This window comes from Cariama cristata, unplaced genomic scaffold (assembly GCF_000690535.1).
Source record: "Cariama cristata isolate BGI_N322 unplaced genomic scaffold, ASM69053v1 scaffold40607, whole genome shotgun sequence".
Lineage (NCBI taxonomy): Eukaryota > Metazoa > Chordata > Aves > Cariamiformes > Cariamidae > Cariama > Cariama cristata.
Window position 1 is genome coordinate 6,903 of NW_009626717.1, and position 15,494 is coordinate 22,396.

The window sequence follows — 15,494 nt, forward strand, 5'->3', positions numbered from 1 at the left end:
CAGAGCCTGAACTTCATTACTAGTTATATGGTTTTGGTCTGGCATTTGTATTTGTGAAGATAACTAATTTAGAAACAATCTGAAGTTGGAGAAAATCTTGTTTCATAAATAGTTTAAAAGCAGCGATTTTCATATTGAGAATGCTCAGTGCACTTCAATGAGAAGTTTAATGTTATTTTAAATTTCACTATTGCCAAGAGTTTCACTCTTGTGCAAAACAGAAAACTCATGTAAATTATAAAGACATGCTACAATAAAAAAGCAGAAAACTCACTACCATCACTTATTATATTCGGTACTTACAGAAATTAAAATTTGCCCACTTTTAAAAACTCATCTAAAATGCTAAAAAAAAATCAAAACAATAACCTCTGTAGCCTTTTGGCAAATCACAATCTAGTTCTTGGTCACAATGCTGCTCCTATCGCTCCTATCAAGATAGGAGTGCTGGCCAAATAAAGAGAGACTTACCGAGGTAAAAGCATTTTTAAAAACTTCTTAAAACTTTAAATCTTCCTTAATTAAAAGTAACATCCTCAGCATTAAGACTATGTTCCTGTGAAATTTTCATTCCCAGTTTTATTATGAGGAGCAGCGAAAGACTGACACTTTGTTCATCTGACTGCATCTCATCGAGTCACTTTACTACTATCACCTATTTCTCCTGTTCTACAGCTTCTTTCACAGCTTTATTAGAAAAACAAACCCACTTTTTAAAAAAAACAACTGTGCTTTAAAAAAAAAAAAAATCACTAAGGAGGAGACATAGCAGTTGTAAATACTTTTCACTTATTTTTTAGGTACTATATCTCCAGAACTCCTCTTGTGTTCATTTTTTCCCACTGATCCCAGGATTTCCAAGTATGCAACTCCCAGTGAAGTCAAGAAGAGTTCTATCACCAACTTTAGAGTTAAAAAAAAAAATAAAATAGAATTCGGCTATCACAAGACAACCTCAGTATGAGGGCTAAACTCAAACATGCAGGTGGATCCAACATACATGCAGGTGTCCAACAGCAGAAATGATCTCCGATTTTCTTTCTGTATTGATGTATCATGGCCTAAACCCTGCTTTTATTCACACCTGGGTAAGTCTGAAGTAACTCCCAAACACTTCTTCATAGCATTACTTATGACATAACAGCTCTTTATGTGAATGAAAGACATGCAGCAAGTGCTTCTCCCACTGTCCCTCCCGACCCCCAGTGGAGAACCACAAAGTTAAGTTACTCAGTCATGCACAGTACCTGTCCGATCCAAGATTTACACCTGTATCATATGCTCTTGCTACCAGAATCATGGAAGGCCGGTCTCCAGCTTCTGCTGCTCTCAGCAAGTAATCAAATCCTTTATTTCTATTCTCCTTTGTGTCCTAGTAAAACAAATAAAACCTTTAAAATGCATGTGTCCAAGTAAAACCATCCCTCCCTTCCTCTAACACTAAATGTAGTTTCTCCAAGTCAGTGATGGCTGTAAGTGTTTAGTATGTCTGAGAAACAGGCCCAGCCACAAGAAAGAAGGAAGTTGAACAGCAAAGATCACTTCAAAAACTTCTCAAAGTACACAGTTATTTGCTCGCAAAAATCAGGAACAGGCAGCGTTTTTTGCTGCTTTGTCCAAGCTCTTAATTACAAAGTCATCTATCTTCTCTGAAGAGGCTACAGAACACCTAACTATGGTTATTATTATATTTTGTCTCCATTTCTGCTATTCTTGTGTTATTTTTACAATGGACTACAATTCTGCATTTTGGCATTTTCTTTGATCTTTCTGTTTACCTCCAAAGTGACCTCAGAAAGAATGTGATGCGGTAGCTGACAGCACATGAGTCCTAACCCAACGATGGCTTCCAGCTCCCCACAGTCTGCAGCATGCTCCAGGTGAAAGAGGGCTGACTCCTGATCCCATTCCTTGTCTTTCTCACAGAAACGTCCAGCTTCATGATAGCGAACCATGGCCAAATGAACCTAGAACACAATTGTACAGGAAAGAGACACAAGTATTAAGTCACAAGTATTAAGTATAAATCTGATTCTTCAGAAGCCCTGTGCCCATACTTTACAAAAATAGATACCTGAGGTGACTACTTAATTAAAGCTAATTGTGCACCCCTGTGACTAAGCAGAGGACTAGTTTGATAACACGCAGACTTGGAGCCTGACTTGTGCCCAAACAGATTAAACAAGCAAAAGGTGATGATTATATGCAGCACAGCTGCCTCTCCAGTTCTGTAAGCTTAGACACAAACAGCTTTATAAATTTGACTACTAGAGGTAAAATACCTAATCCAGCAAGACAGTAGCTGCTCCAACATCTTCCTACATCAGTGTGCACCAAGCAGTATCCCAGCAGGTTGCCACACCAGAGCACCAGGTCTCAGGGGCATGTCTCAGAGTATCTGTTAGGGCCGTGGAGAACTTTAGGAGGGAGTCGTAGTTAAAAGCACCCAGGTGCCTAAGACGCCAGCCAGCAGGGCAAACGGCAGCGACCATGGGTCATGGACTTTTACATACAGCAAGGGCCCTCATAGGAAAGGAATTAACCCAAGGCATAAAAAAAACCCAGGGTAAAATCCTCATACCACCGAAGCGTTTATTGTCAGTGGGGTCAGGATTTCAGTCCAAACATGCCATGGGATTTTGAGTTGTTTTCTTCCCCCTCTCCTCCCCAAGCAAAAGGCAGGTTTCCTCTCAAGCCAAATGGTTTGGGAACATCTGAGGTTCTCAGGATGTTCAGGATATCTACACCATGTGTTTTGAGTGTGGGTTTAAGCCCCTACACAAACTCAAACTTAATTCACATTTGCATTGTCTGGGATAGTCTGGAGTAAAAAAAGTTGGTCCATGCTACCATTTTTCAGGAGCCTAAACTTGCCTATTTGCAAGGTATATGGGTCAGGCGCATCATATCTATCATCTCACTGTAACTTCTCTGCATGATGCCTCTGGAAAAGCAGACAAACCAACAGCTAGGTCCTTCCCAAAGGAGCCCAGGTGTTGCAAGTCCAAAAGCAGATGGAATTCATAGGTTCCTGAGCTTAGATGCCCCGTATAAAATATAATTAGGTGACAGAAAGCTATAGACATGTTATTTATTTTCACCTGCACAAATGCAGGGCAACACCTCTATGTAAGTAATAAATACAAGACGTTTCTTTCCAGTTGGAAAGGAACAGGATTACTAGACCCATCCTACCTTCCCAAGGACTGACTTCCCAATTTTCTTTTCAAGCTCTAGTGCATTGAGCCTCTGAATTTCTTGGGCAACACAGGATGGTCTGTGGATGTGGACTCTGGAGGAGTTGTAGAGATTCCATTTCTCCACACTGATCTGAAATAGGGAATATACTATTATGTCTATCCAAAATTAACATTTCCACACTATTTATATGGATTACCATCCAGAAATCAAAGCCTCTATTAATATTATTACTTATTAGTAAACACTGTAATTTAAGGCACAGCTTTCAAAAGTCATGTTAGTAGCTGAATAAATGGTTATTATTCTTCATTAAAGAAACAGTATAAAGCCCTCTATTTCTATTCCCAACATCAAATATATTCCATAAATGACAGCAGTAAAGCAAAGCATTATCTAAGTTCTGAATCAGAAAAAAGGTACTTACAAAAGTCAGCACCTGAATGGTCACACTGCAAGCACTGAGGTTATCCATGCACACACAAAAAAACCCCACCACCTATACTTTTCTGGTCAGAATTTCAGCTCAAAACATTTTAAATGTTGCTTGCATTCTACAAGTCTAGAAAAATGAAAAGTAACAATGCAGAAGATGATAGGCAGATGCATGCATTGGTGTTTCTCAGGATGTCCAATGCAAATGAGAACGAACAACTTTTCAATATAATGGGTGGATGGGAAACAGTAGCCGAAAAGAATCCTATCAAAATGAAGGCCTTTGGCGGTACACTGGGGAAATGCAACAGGGAAGGTTACTAGCACAGAACTTCAGTGTGTTAAAGCTGTTTCAATTTCCTGAAACAGCAATATATAATCATTACAAGGAAACTCTGAAAAGCTTATCTAATTAAATTATTCACTGTTGTCAAAGATCTGTTTTCTCTTTCCTTGCAGAACAGAGTTATTTAGTTAAGTTTATAGCCACAGAAACTAATTATCACAGAAGCTTCATTTTGTAAAAACGTACAAGAAGGTCTGGTCTTCCCTAGCTCAGTTAAATACACAGTGGAGAGAGCTACCGTCACATATTTCAAACATTGCATATTTAAAAAAAAAAAGATCATCCAACCATGTATGGAACAACTCCAAAAACAAAGTGCAGAAAGGAAATATAATCTAGTTTGGCAGACAAAAAAAAAAATCCACAAACTAGAATTTTTTTCTTTAAAAGTGAGAAACGCATGCATAATCACTAATTTATGTCAGGGATCAGTTACAGATGTGACAATTTGTTTATAACACTATTTCTTTAACTGGAAAATAAAGACAAAACAAAAAAGGAAACAACATAGAGTGGTAAGTTAATATTAATAAACATTCTGTAGCTGAAAAGGGATGAAAACTGATATCTGATTTAGTGATGTGAAGTTAGATAGCAGATGAGTGAAACAAAGGACAAGCAGAGTGACAAACTCATTGTCTATGAACATTTCTGCTTTGTTTACCCTTGCAGAGCTTCCCAAACTGTCTTCATCAGATTCATGTCTTCGGTTGTTGTTTGAATGGCCCTACGTCAATGTAAAGATTTGCATCATTTAATTTGTAGCAACTGGTATGTGCCAGTTATCCCTTTAGACTACTCCTATCCAGCAAAATTAATTGTGACAATGACCAAAATAGTTTCCACTGGATCCTTTTCTCTCAGTGATATCGCAATGTAAAAAGAAACATACTGAAATGGTAAAGAATATGGCACACCCAGGCTTTAATCCTGTAAACTGGATAAACCATGACAAATACCTTGCCACTTCAAAGGTGACAAAAGGAGTGGGATCTTTGGCAGCAATATTCTCTTTCCTATCTTCTAATTAAATACCTAGTTACGATCTCCAGGTCAAAAAGCATTTATTCAAAAGTTTGTATTTTAAAGGAGTAACCAACTAACCCATAGGAATTCTAAAGCTGCATATTATTAATTGACAACACTATGAAGTTCTGTGATATCTCAAGCCATATAAAGTCATAGAAATTAGAGAGGGTAAAAGAGTCTGGAAGCAGATCATATTCATGGATTCCATATGACAAGAAGCTGCCTACACTTCTCCAATGCAATACAGAATACTTAAAAAAACCCCACAACAATATGCAATCAAATGCAATGTTTAAAATTAAAGCTCCTCATTACAAATAGCCTTTTTCCTGTAAAAGTGTCATTAACATTCCCAAGATGAAGAAGTAATTTTGCAACATGTGGAAATTTCTTGCCAACTGTTTTCTCTGTTTATAAAAAGTCTAGATCAAGAGGGATAAAAAATAAGATTCTTCTATGGAAACAGTTCAGGTATGAACAGGCTCAACTTCGCTAAACCCGGAGTCAGGTTCTTACCCTCTCTCTATGATCCAGATCTTCTAGCTCACTTCTCTTTTCACTGGGATACCCACTGTCTCCACCATTTTCAAAATCCTACAGAAGATAAGAACAAAACATCACAGCATTAGCACTACACCTTGTAAGGATCTTAGCTTGACATTTCCCACAGAGAAAACCTTCTGCTGGTTCAATGAGATATGACGGATGGTTGTACTGGGTGAAAATGATTGCATGTTGTGCTACCTCTGACAGACAGAGAAGGACTTAATGACACAAAAGGTACTGTACAAGTTTGCGTTCTCTCTTAGATACATTTAAAAAAAATAAAAATCAAGGACTCACATACTTTATCAAGCCAAGAGCCCACATAATATAGTTTTCAGTCTTCAGTGGTAGCCAGTTAAAAGATAAGAGTAACTGACAGCCCCTGGTACTAAAGCCCTAGTGTTGGAAAATTCCCACTGCAAACTTATTGCAGTCTCCTCAGGTGAGGTTCTCTAACATTCCACAGTACCAGTATTTGCAGAAACACAATCAATGGAGATTCTGTTTAGCTTTCATACCACAGGAACTGGCAAAAGTGCCAAAGACACACCATGCAGGCAGGGGAACAGACACACACACTTTAATTATCTGTTAAAATACATCAGATGCAAATAAATTTCTGGAGGGAAAAAAAATTTAATACTATTTAAAAATAAAGTGTTCTTCCTTTATTAGAAACAGCAAATGCATGCAGGTGATGTGACCTGCAGCAATGAAAGCAGGCAGAGCACCTTTATGTGCTTTCACTGAACAAAGCCTTCGGGCAGTCCTTTAAAGACTTTCATTAAGGAACTGCAATCTCATTTTCTGTTGGAAAGTCACTCACCCTTTGGTTATCAAGCTGATCAGAGTCTTTGTGAACCAAGTTATCTACTTCATTGAACACAGGCCAATCTAGGAAGAAAAATATTTGCTTCTTATCATACGGCTAACATGCTTGAGGAGAAAGTTCTAGATACCATCACTTTACTGCATTTTTTTCACAGAAGCATCTGTGCATTAATTATCTATGTAGAAGTACTTTTAGTTTTATTTCTGCCCAAAGAGCAATGCTAGAGACAAGTATTCTGGACTAAATAGAACATGCTGTTGTGTTTAAAACCAACAAAATAAAACAAGTCACTGTCAAATGTTCAGGATCCCCCAAGGAAGTTATGTATGAGGCTCACTCACTAAGCATGTCCAGCTTTTGGCTGTGAGGGGTTGCCGAGGAAGGAGAGCAGGGTAGAGAGTCAAATGCTACATCGCTCATGCTTTCATCTCCAGAGTTTTCAGACAGGCGGAAGAGCAGAGGAGGCCGACTACCAGAGACTGTTCTCACCCGGTTGCTGCCACATTTTTCCTCTGTGCCACGGAGAATTGTTTGAGCAGATTCCTTGGCAAATTAACAAGAAAGTTCTATGAATAATGCTTCTCTGTGTTCTAAGCATGCTACATAAGCCAACATGAATGTTTATTAGAAGTCCTTTACAAAAGAGGGGGTATAAATATGCACATGCATACTTAACTATTTGCTTTGAAAACTTCGACACCCCAACAAAATATCAAGCCCTGGCATTGTTACAGTCAGAGAGTTCAGTTTAGGACTGAATTTCATTCGAAGCATTTCATCAAGTCCCATTCCCACTAACATCCGTTGAAACTGGGATCAGTTAAAAGATGAGCATTTCTATTTATTTTTCTATCCAAATTAGGTTTGTGAGATACAAAACTTACTAATGATTTCAGCATTCAAAGGTATACTTGGTCCTAAATATACGTGTGTTAAAAGGTTCCCTATTAATTAAAGCTATAGCATTAATTCAGAGACAATTACAGATAAGTCAGCTTTAAATTACTGTACTTTAAACTGCAACATTAGTGATTAAGGTGGTTTTATCTGCTATGTAAATAGCATATTTCTGGTTTATTTACAGAGCTTTAAAAGTTAGAATAAACCAGCTATACTGCTTAGTTACACTTTTTTCATCAAGCACTTACAAGCAATTTTTTATTCCAGTCCAAGGCATTTTTCTCTTTGGATGAAAGATCAAATGGTGCAAGGCCCATGCTTTTGCAAATCTTGTTACAGAAATGAGAATGAAAGAACAAGGCCATACCTCGAACACCTATGGCATTAAAAAAAGTGAAGAAAGTTTACTTGAATTTTATATGACAGTTTACTTATTAAAAACTAGAAGTCCGAAAGCATTTTCTAAAAAGTCAAGAGAAAGAAAGAGAGAAAGTGCTTTGTAGCACACACAGCTCAGCCCGCTTCCGTTTTAACACCCGTAAGGGGTTTTCACTCTCTCTGCAAGACAGAGTGAAAGGAAGTCTGCAAAATCTTCAAAAGCTATGTACGCATAGGCTACAATAATTAATTAATTTGGCTGCATCATTGAGAAACATGCCTAAATTTGATCCTGCTTACAAAACTTGCTGTGTCCTATGAACAATTTAATGTATGGACACTTGGAGCTTTAAAAATATGCAAGGTTTATCTCCCCACATTCAGCTGTATCCATTCCTGCAATGTGGCAAACAAATTAAAGGCCACAATTATTGCTCTCACATTTTAGGAAGGTACTTAATTTCATTACTTGTTTGGTTTAAGAGTAGGCCAAGAGACATGAGGCAAGGTCAGCTCTCATTTTAAATCTGCCCTTGCATGACAGCTGTTCTGTTCAGGGACTCCTTACAACAGGACTTCCCCAGCTGTTTGCAAGACCCTCAGAAATGTGCCTGCTCACTCAGCTGTGTGATGGGTACTCAGCAGAGAGCTGGGAAGAGAAAATAAGCATCCATTAACATGTGAAAGAGGATCACTGATTTTACCGAGGTTGCCATCTCCAAAATCTGTACCGCTCTCTGTATGGATCTGAGGGTCCGTGTAAAGATCTCCAACTCCCTGGATATCAACAATAATGAGCTGGTGTCCTGAGCGCTCAAAGGTGAAGTGACTAAAGGCCTGGGAAGAACCATAGAAGACATCTGAGAAACCTCTCCCTTGATCTACTGAAACAGCAACACGTATTCATCTCTTATAAATGGGCAAAGAAGTCTGATAACCCTACTGGTGAAATATAACTGGTATAAACATCACGTTGAAAGCCATGAGAGACTAAAAGCACATAGTAGATTGCTTCTCCAACCTGCCCCCACTCAGAGATGGACTAAAAGACATAGGGTGAAAAGCAGCAGTGGGAACATGCAGTAGAAAGGAGATTGCTTTATTCCTCCTTCCTGTAGTGGAGATTCTGTTTTCCACTACAGTCTTCACCTTAAGAAGTGGGGAGCTGCCTAGCAGAGGGAACAACACTGGGCTCTGAAGCCAGTACAGAATAACATCCTTGCTGTGCCTGTGGATCTCCAAGCTCTGCAGCCCTAGGACACTGCTTCCTTCTGCCAACAGGCAAAGCTCTGCCACATTTTAAAAAGCGAGCATCCCCACAAATTTTCCCTTCCCTACTATATCCTCTGGGAGGTCCCCTGAGCTGATCTGGCTCTACGTTTGTGTATCAGATAATTAAATGTACATTTGTACTCTTTAAATGCAGCATTTCAAGAATCAGGTATAAAAAGCCCTTCTCTTTGGCATAAAGCTGAGACATTAGGAATCTTCTGGGAAGGCCTCCAAAAAAGCACTGCCAGGCCTGAGGGAGGTGACTGGTGGTGATAGACAAACATTTTAACTGCAAGAAATCTCATGGAACATTTTGTTCCCAGCCTGTGAAAGCATAACGCTGATTCAGTGTACAAAAGACAGCCCAGAACATAAATCCTCTGCTGACATTAAGCATCGTTACGAATACCTTAAAAATAGGAGGAAAAAATGAAAAGAACAAAACCCTCAAGCCCCAGTAAATCACTCCTTTGCTACACCGACCGCTTTGCATTTTTCACCAGTATTTTAAAGTTCTTTTATGAGATCCAAGGATCACTTGAAATCTGTACTTGTATTTCTATAAGCAATCTGAGATTCACCTACTCAGAGGCTGCAGCTGAAAAAAGAAAAAGATTCTTATGTGCAAATTAACTTTTTTTTTATTTACATGAGTTGGATATCTGCCACCTCCTTTTGTATATTACATGAGGCACCAGAAGAATATTTAGTATGTAGTACATGAGAGGTCTCTCTCTCCGCCATAATTTGAAGAGAGTCTGAAATATGTTGATGCCTTCAATTATAACTAGAATCAAAGGGCTTAAGGTTTCCAAAGAGTATTAACCATGTTCAACTCAACTAAAATCAGCAGACACTGAAATGCAATAAAGAAGCACTCAGTGCTTGAAAGACCAGGCCTCAAATAAGGGGCAGACATACTACAAAAAGAGAAATTAATTTGGCATTGTACTGGAAAAACTGCAGTTTCGCTTCTTGGCAGTAATGCTAGACCTCTGGATAGAGCCAAGAAATTCCCTGCAGCAGACTCTATGGAAAGCATTAAACAAAGCCTCACTTGCGGAGTAAGACGAATGTTGTCGTCTCGCACAAATCCAGAATTTGAGTTGTATTTGATGTATTTGCCCTCAATGTAGTGTTCCAGATGAAAGAGAGGCTTTCCAGGTCTGTTCTTCATTTCGATAATACAGGTCTGTACTATATCCACCTGGGGAGGGAAAGAAGATGAACAATTACTAACAGAATACTGTCTTCAGATCAAAGTGTGTGTGAATCCTCCAGCTGTGAAAACTTTCCCAATGAAAGAAGCTGAACAATTGCAAAGATCTGTCTGTTTAACAAGGGAGTGGGGGAAGAGTCACATGCTTCTGAAGTTATTGGAGGAATTCCATAAATTAAAAGCAGTCACTTCAAAACAGCTCACTTCTGCAACAAATCCCTCAAAAATTCTTACTAAGGGTTGGCTTTCCATTTTATTTTTGTGGGTACCTTAAGAGTACACTGCAAAGAGTCTATAACCAGAGAGAAAAACGTACACTAACTACTGCACAACTTGCAGAAATGCCTTTTCAGAGAAGGACTGAAGACATCTACCATTCAGATATTTCTGTATCCTGCCTCATCTCCCCCCTCTGTCCCAGACATATTCCTAAAGGAGAAACTCTCACTTTGGTTACATCTTTTCCCCCTTATGGCATTTAAAACTTCTAGATTTCTAGATTCCTCTCTGTGCACTTCACTCTATAGCTCACCTTGCAATTGTGAGAAAAGCAGTTGTGGGAGGCAATGCACATAGTCCACATATTCAAAAGCACTCATTTTAGCTATTAAATTGTTTAAGGCCCCAACACTGAGGCATACTTCTTGATCCAAGCATCTTGTCACATGTCACACACAATCTGTGCTAGAGCCAAGAGCAGGAACCAAGATACCACAATGTATGCACAGCACCCTCCCTACAAGCCACCTCTTCCACTCATTTGAAGTCATAGTTACACTCACACATTCAGTATCAGCTGTGGATTAACAGGACTTGACAACTTCATTTAATACATACCATGGACATACTCAACAAAGAGGAGCTGCTGGCTGGGAGTGAATGACAGTTGCATTCCTTCATCCCTACACTTTAGTTTCTTGTCTTTTAGCAAGCTGACTACTGCTGGAGGTGTTTTTGTCCAGGACGCAATGGCCAGATTTGACCAGCAGCTATCCAACTTACCAGCATGGAAACGCACAAAGCTATGCTGGCTGTACAAAATGTTTAGCATCAACCCCAGAACCAGAAATACAGCTAGTAAAGCAGTAGAAACATCTCTTTCTGAATACTATGTGTTTATGCACACCCTGAGCGCAGCGGATGGGAACTTCTCTTGATACCCTGAGCCTAATCTGATATTCTATCCACCTGGGAGTTTCATACACCTTAATGCTTTGCACTTAACACAATGTGCTAGTATTGTCACTGAGACACCTGAAGGAAACAAAGCTACAGTATCTTTTTTTTTTTTTTTTTTTTAAAGTCTTGACCACTCCTCAAAAATCTGTATTTGAATAGCTTCGTAAAGTTATTCAAGTTTCCAGCTCTTCTTAAAAATCAATACTAGTTAGGTGTTTAGATAGGTTTACAAGATTTAAGTATCTACCTTCCTGGAGCACTAACAGTTAAGGGCTTGCTGAGACTGCTGCTGGCAATAAATTCTGTGACATCTCTGGTTATCTCAAAAGCAGCTGGGCAAATATCAAAAAGAGCAATACAAACACCATTTTATTTTGGTCTTCAGACAACAGCTGAGAACAGTCAGGCATTCACAAAAACACAACCCCTAGTTCTGGAAATATAAAGCAATATCTGCATTTACTTCACTAAAAATCAGCTATCATTTAATGGAAAACACAGTAGGGCAGAAGAATCTACGCAACTAAACTTAGTGGAATGTGAACAAGTAATTCCCTCTAAATTCATTTGAAAACTAATCTAATAAGAGAGCAAGACTGCATTTTTGCTTAGCAAGATCTTTGAATGTACCTGTTTTGGTGGCTTGTGCCGGTTGTACTCTTCTCCCCAGAGTTTTGCTTCCATCTGAAGTCGGACATCCTCAAAATACACATCCCTGCCCACACTTTCTATGTATTGCTTAGCAACATAGTTATAGGCACCTTTCCAGTTCTGTGTGTGTAAGAAGTTGGACAGCTTTTTCCTGAAAGACAAATCAATCATTGTTGAAAGGAAAACCAAGGATTTTCATCCAATCTTTCCCATTTCTTTGCCTCCACGGACAGAGCCAGGCCCTGAGATCAGCATTACCCTCAGTCATTTACCAGATATTCTAGCTGAAAAGTGAAGCACAGCTAGGAGGCAAGGGCAAAACGAACACCCCATATGAAGGGCTGGGACGTGCTAAGTGGCTGTTTGGTTTGATTGCAGCTACTTCTACTCTGAACTTCCTCCTTTTCTCCTTTCCCTTCCTTCCCTGCTCCCCTCAAACCCAGAGTATGAAAGGTTGGTGCCACCTCAATGCCCTGTTCTAATGTCAACAATTATTTTCCGCAGAAATTAACAGGGAGTGGCCTTTCAAACATGAAGTGAGAGGAGAAAAACCTCTCCTATGATAAGAGCAAACGGCTGCCTTCTCAACACACAGAGGTGACTACTCAGTATCCCCCATGCTCTCAGAAGGAAAGCTGCACCTCAAAGTTCTTCTTATGATGTAGCTTTTAACTTTTGTTGATGTGCAAATTTTTAATCCACAGATCCCTCAAAGGGGGGGTGGGAAGGCCTTTGACAACAAAGGATCTGCTAGCTGCCAATAAACAGATTAAGCAGGTACCCAGTGGTTGCAGAAGATGCCAACATTCAAGTCAAATGGGAAAAAAAACCCAAAACATTGTCATCACAAACTCCAAAGCAGACACAGTCTTCTTTCCTAGAGCATCCTTATCCATTTATATGGGACACAAGGGGGAAAGCACTTCCCCCCCCTCCTTCCTCTCTCCCTTCGCCACCCCACTACCCCCAGCCGAGAACTTAATTCAACAGAGAAGACAGCAAAAAGGTATAAAACCCCTCTGCTGTGGAAGCAGTGGTATTGCTGGAGACTCCAGCAATGTCAAGCCAGTCTGAAGGGTGAGGAAGAGTATGAAGAAGAGTATCCAGAGTAAGGCATGGCTGGCTACCGAGCAGTTCTCATACTCTGCTCAGTAATAAACAATGGTTCTCTGAGGCTTTGTTGGTACCATGGCAAACTGTACATTTTGAGAAGCTAGTAGCAGCATTCAAACTCTGAAGCCTCCTCCTCCTTCCTTTTGTCTCTCCCTCCCAAGACCTTGGTGCAGAGGTCTTGGTACAGGGGACACTCTAAAAGCAAAGGAACTTCAGACTGTCCTCCTGCAGGGATGGGCAGACAGTCGCTGTAACAGAGGCCTTAGAAAAAAGGAACAAGCAAGCAAGATAAGAATTTCAGCTGGAATTTGAAACCTTTCCAGTTCTCTGAAGAAACACAATTCTCTACAAAAAAGAAGCCAGCTCACGTGCTTTTCTAAAGCCAATACTCTCTGAAGTTCATTGAGTCAAGTGCGGCAAATGCTGTCACTGTCATGACTGAAGACTTGCAGAGTTGCAAAAATTTAGAATAGAGTAATCCAGATGGGAAATATCAGTGCACCACAGAGTTACGGAAAATCCAGCAGTAGGAAGCTGACATACAAGTTATGCTTTCTTTGTACACAAGGTTAAGGCAAAGCTGCAAAGATAAATTTCTGTTTATTGCACTACTCAAGGTACTGTGTAAAAGGGAATTTGGTAAATAACAAGAGCTAAAAGCAATGTCAGCAGGCTAAGATTGGTTACTTCCTAGGCTTCGTTCACTGCGGCACCTATCTGTCTCTGCAACAACCAAGCCACCAGCACGAACTGATATTGAAAAATGCCAAACTGGAGGACTGAGGGGTTAGTTTTCCTCCTTTTCGCTCAAGTCCAAAATATTACATTTCTGTCATTCAGCAGTTTCTTTCTTTCCAGAAGTGAAAGCAGACACGAAATGCAGTTTCTCTGGATTCCACATCTGGAAAGAAGGAGGAAAAACCTTGAACACACACGTGTACATTTTCCAGGAAACATTCATTTCCAGAGCCTGGAAAAGGTGAGGTACTCTTCTAGCACAAACTGATTTACAGCTAGATGTTGATGCCTGCAACCATATTTGCTAACACTCTCCGACGAAAGGAAAGTTCCTCCTCTGCCTTCCCCCACACTTTGCCGTCCTGGAAAGAGTAACTGTTAGTGTGCAACCTGTGCCTTACTCAGAACAGGATTACTCTGGTACATGTGATCTGAAGTAAACTCTGCGAGGACAACCTTTTTCACTGAGGGAGGTTTTCAGAGTTGAGATTGCACCATCCAACTATTCTTTCCCCTTTTCTCTGCCTAACTATAGGTCTCAAGTTGGCCTTCAGGCTGCACACACCTACGGCCTCATACTAAATTCAAAGATATTTTAGCACTCCAGGAACAAAGAAACGAAGTAGCTGCTTCCATACTTTTATGAGTATTTTGCCTCCAAGAGATGGGGGAAATAGCATAAATTTATGAATTGCTAATTGACAGGCTGATTATACTTGCCAGAACTGGACGTGATTGCATGTTATCTAATCCCACTGCAGTTCCAGTACAGGCAATGGCTTGACTTTCAAAAGCAAGCTCACTGGATACCTGCATCATGCTTGCTTGTGCTTCCCTTAAGAGAATATTCTGCTTTCTGAACCCCACTCTCTGTGCTGTAGCTGGAGTCACACAAACAGGAATAAACCCCTCAGCTATGCCTTTTAGAAAGGCACAGCAGGGAGCTAATGGGGAGCAAGACTTTACAGAAATTCCAACAGACCTAAGTGAAATTCCAGTTACCGCACAAGAAAATACTGCATGGAGGCCAACAATGATAAAGCCAGCAGAAACTTACGTTCTGAAACACTCTCGCATCGCTCCACGGCCAAAAGGCTAGGGAAAAGAAAAAGAAAAAAACAAAATCTCAGCATTGCCATTTCCACAAAGTTAAGTTCTAACCAGTAAGAGACACAACCATGTCTCCCCCTTTTATATCCCACAAAAAGCAGATCTCAAATAGGCCCTATACAATCTCCTCAAACAAAAGTGAAAACCCACCGGCAGTGGCAATCTGGGGAAACGATGCCAATAAACCCCACCTGAATATCCCAAGGAGCAGACATGATATGTCTTTAAAGAACCTATTTAAATTCGCTCTCTAGTTTGGTCAGCTCTGTTGTGACTGCCTAGAGAAGCTGGCTTCACAGATCTCATGCTCTCCGCATTTAGGCTTCCACACAGGATCTGCCAAAGAGCATCACCTCCTCAGATGCCAGATACTACGTCAGTAGCACAGAGCAAGGCGACTCTAATGCATGACCAACCTCATGATTTAACTGAGAATTGACAGTAGCTTCTACCCTCACATACGGAAAATTCAGTCTGTTTTCATCCTAAGAGCAGAAATTATTTGGAAGCACACAAAATAGCAGGATTATTGCCAGGCAGGGAGATGA

At 40.0% G+C, this 15,494-nt stretch overlaps 1 protein-coding gene across 1 annotated transcript in view; it reads right to left on the reverse strand.

The window, feature by feature from the left end:
• EEF2K (eukaryotic elongation factor-2 kinase) overlaps window positions 1-15,494 on the reverse strand; it is a 21,352-nt gene that overhangs the window by 1,226 nt on the left and 4,632 nt on the right. Inside the window, exons 4-15 of the mRNA XM_009704132.1 lie at window positions 14,894-14,931; window positions 11,965-12,136; window positions 9,994-10,143; window positions 8,369-8,501; window positions 7,535-7,662; window positions 6,728-6,929; window positions 6,381-6,448; window positions 5,525-5,602; window positions 4,644-4,706; window positions 3,196-3,330; window positions 1,779-1,967; window positions 1,248-1,372 (exon numbers count right to left, since the gene is read on the reverse strand). Of these exons, the coding sequence (XP_009702434.1) occupies window positions 1,248-1,372; window positions 1,779-1,967; window positions 3,196-3,330; window positions 4,644-4,706; window positions 5,525-5,602; window positions 6,381-6,448; window positions 6,728-6,929; window positions 7,535-7,662; window positions 8,369-8,501; window positions 9,994-10,143; window positions 11,965-12,136; window positions 14,894-14,931 (1,481 nt within the window). The remainder of the gene's footprint in view (window positions 1-1,247; window positions 1,373-1,778; window positions 1,968-3,195; window positions 3,331-4,643; window positions 4,707-5,524; window positions 5,603-6,380; window positions 6,449-6,727; window positions 6,930-7,534; window positions 7,663-8,368; window positions 8,502-9,993; window positions 10,144-11,964; window positions 12,137-14,893; window positions 14,932-15,494) is intronic.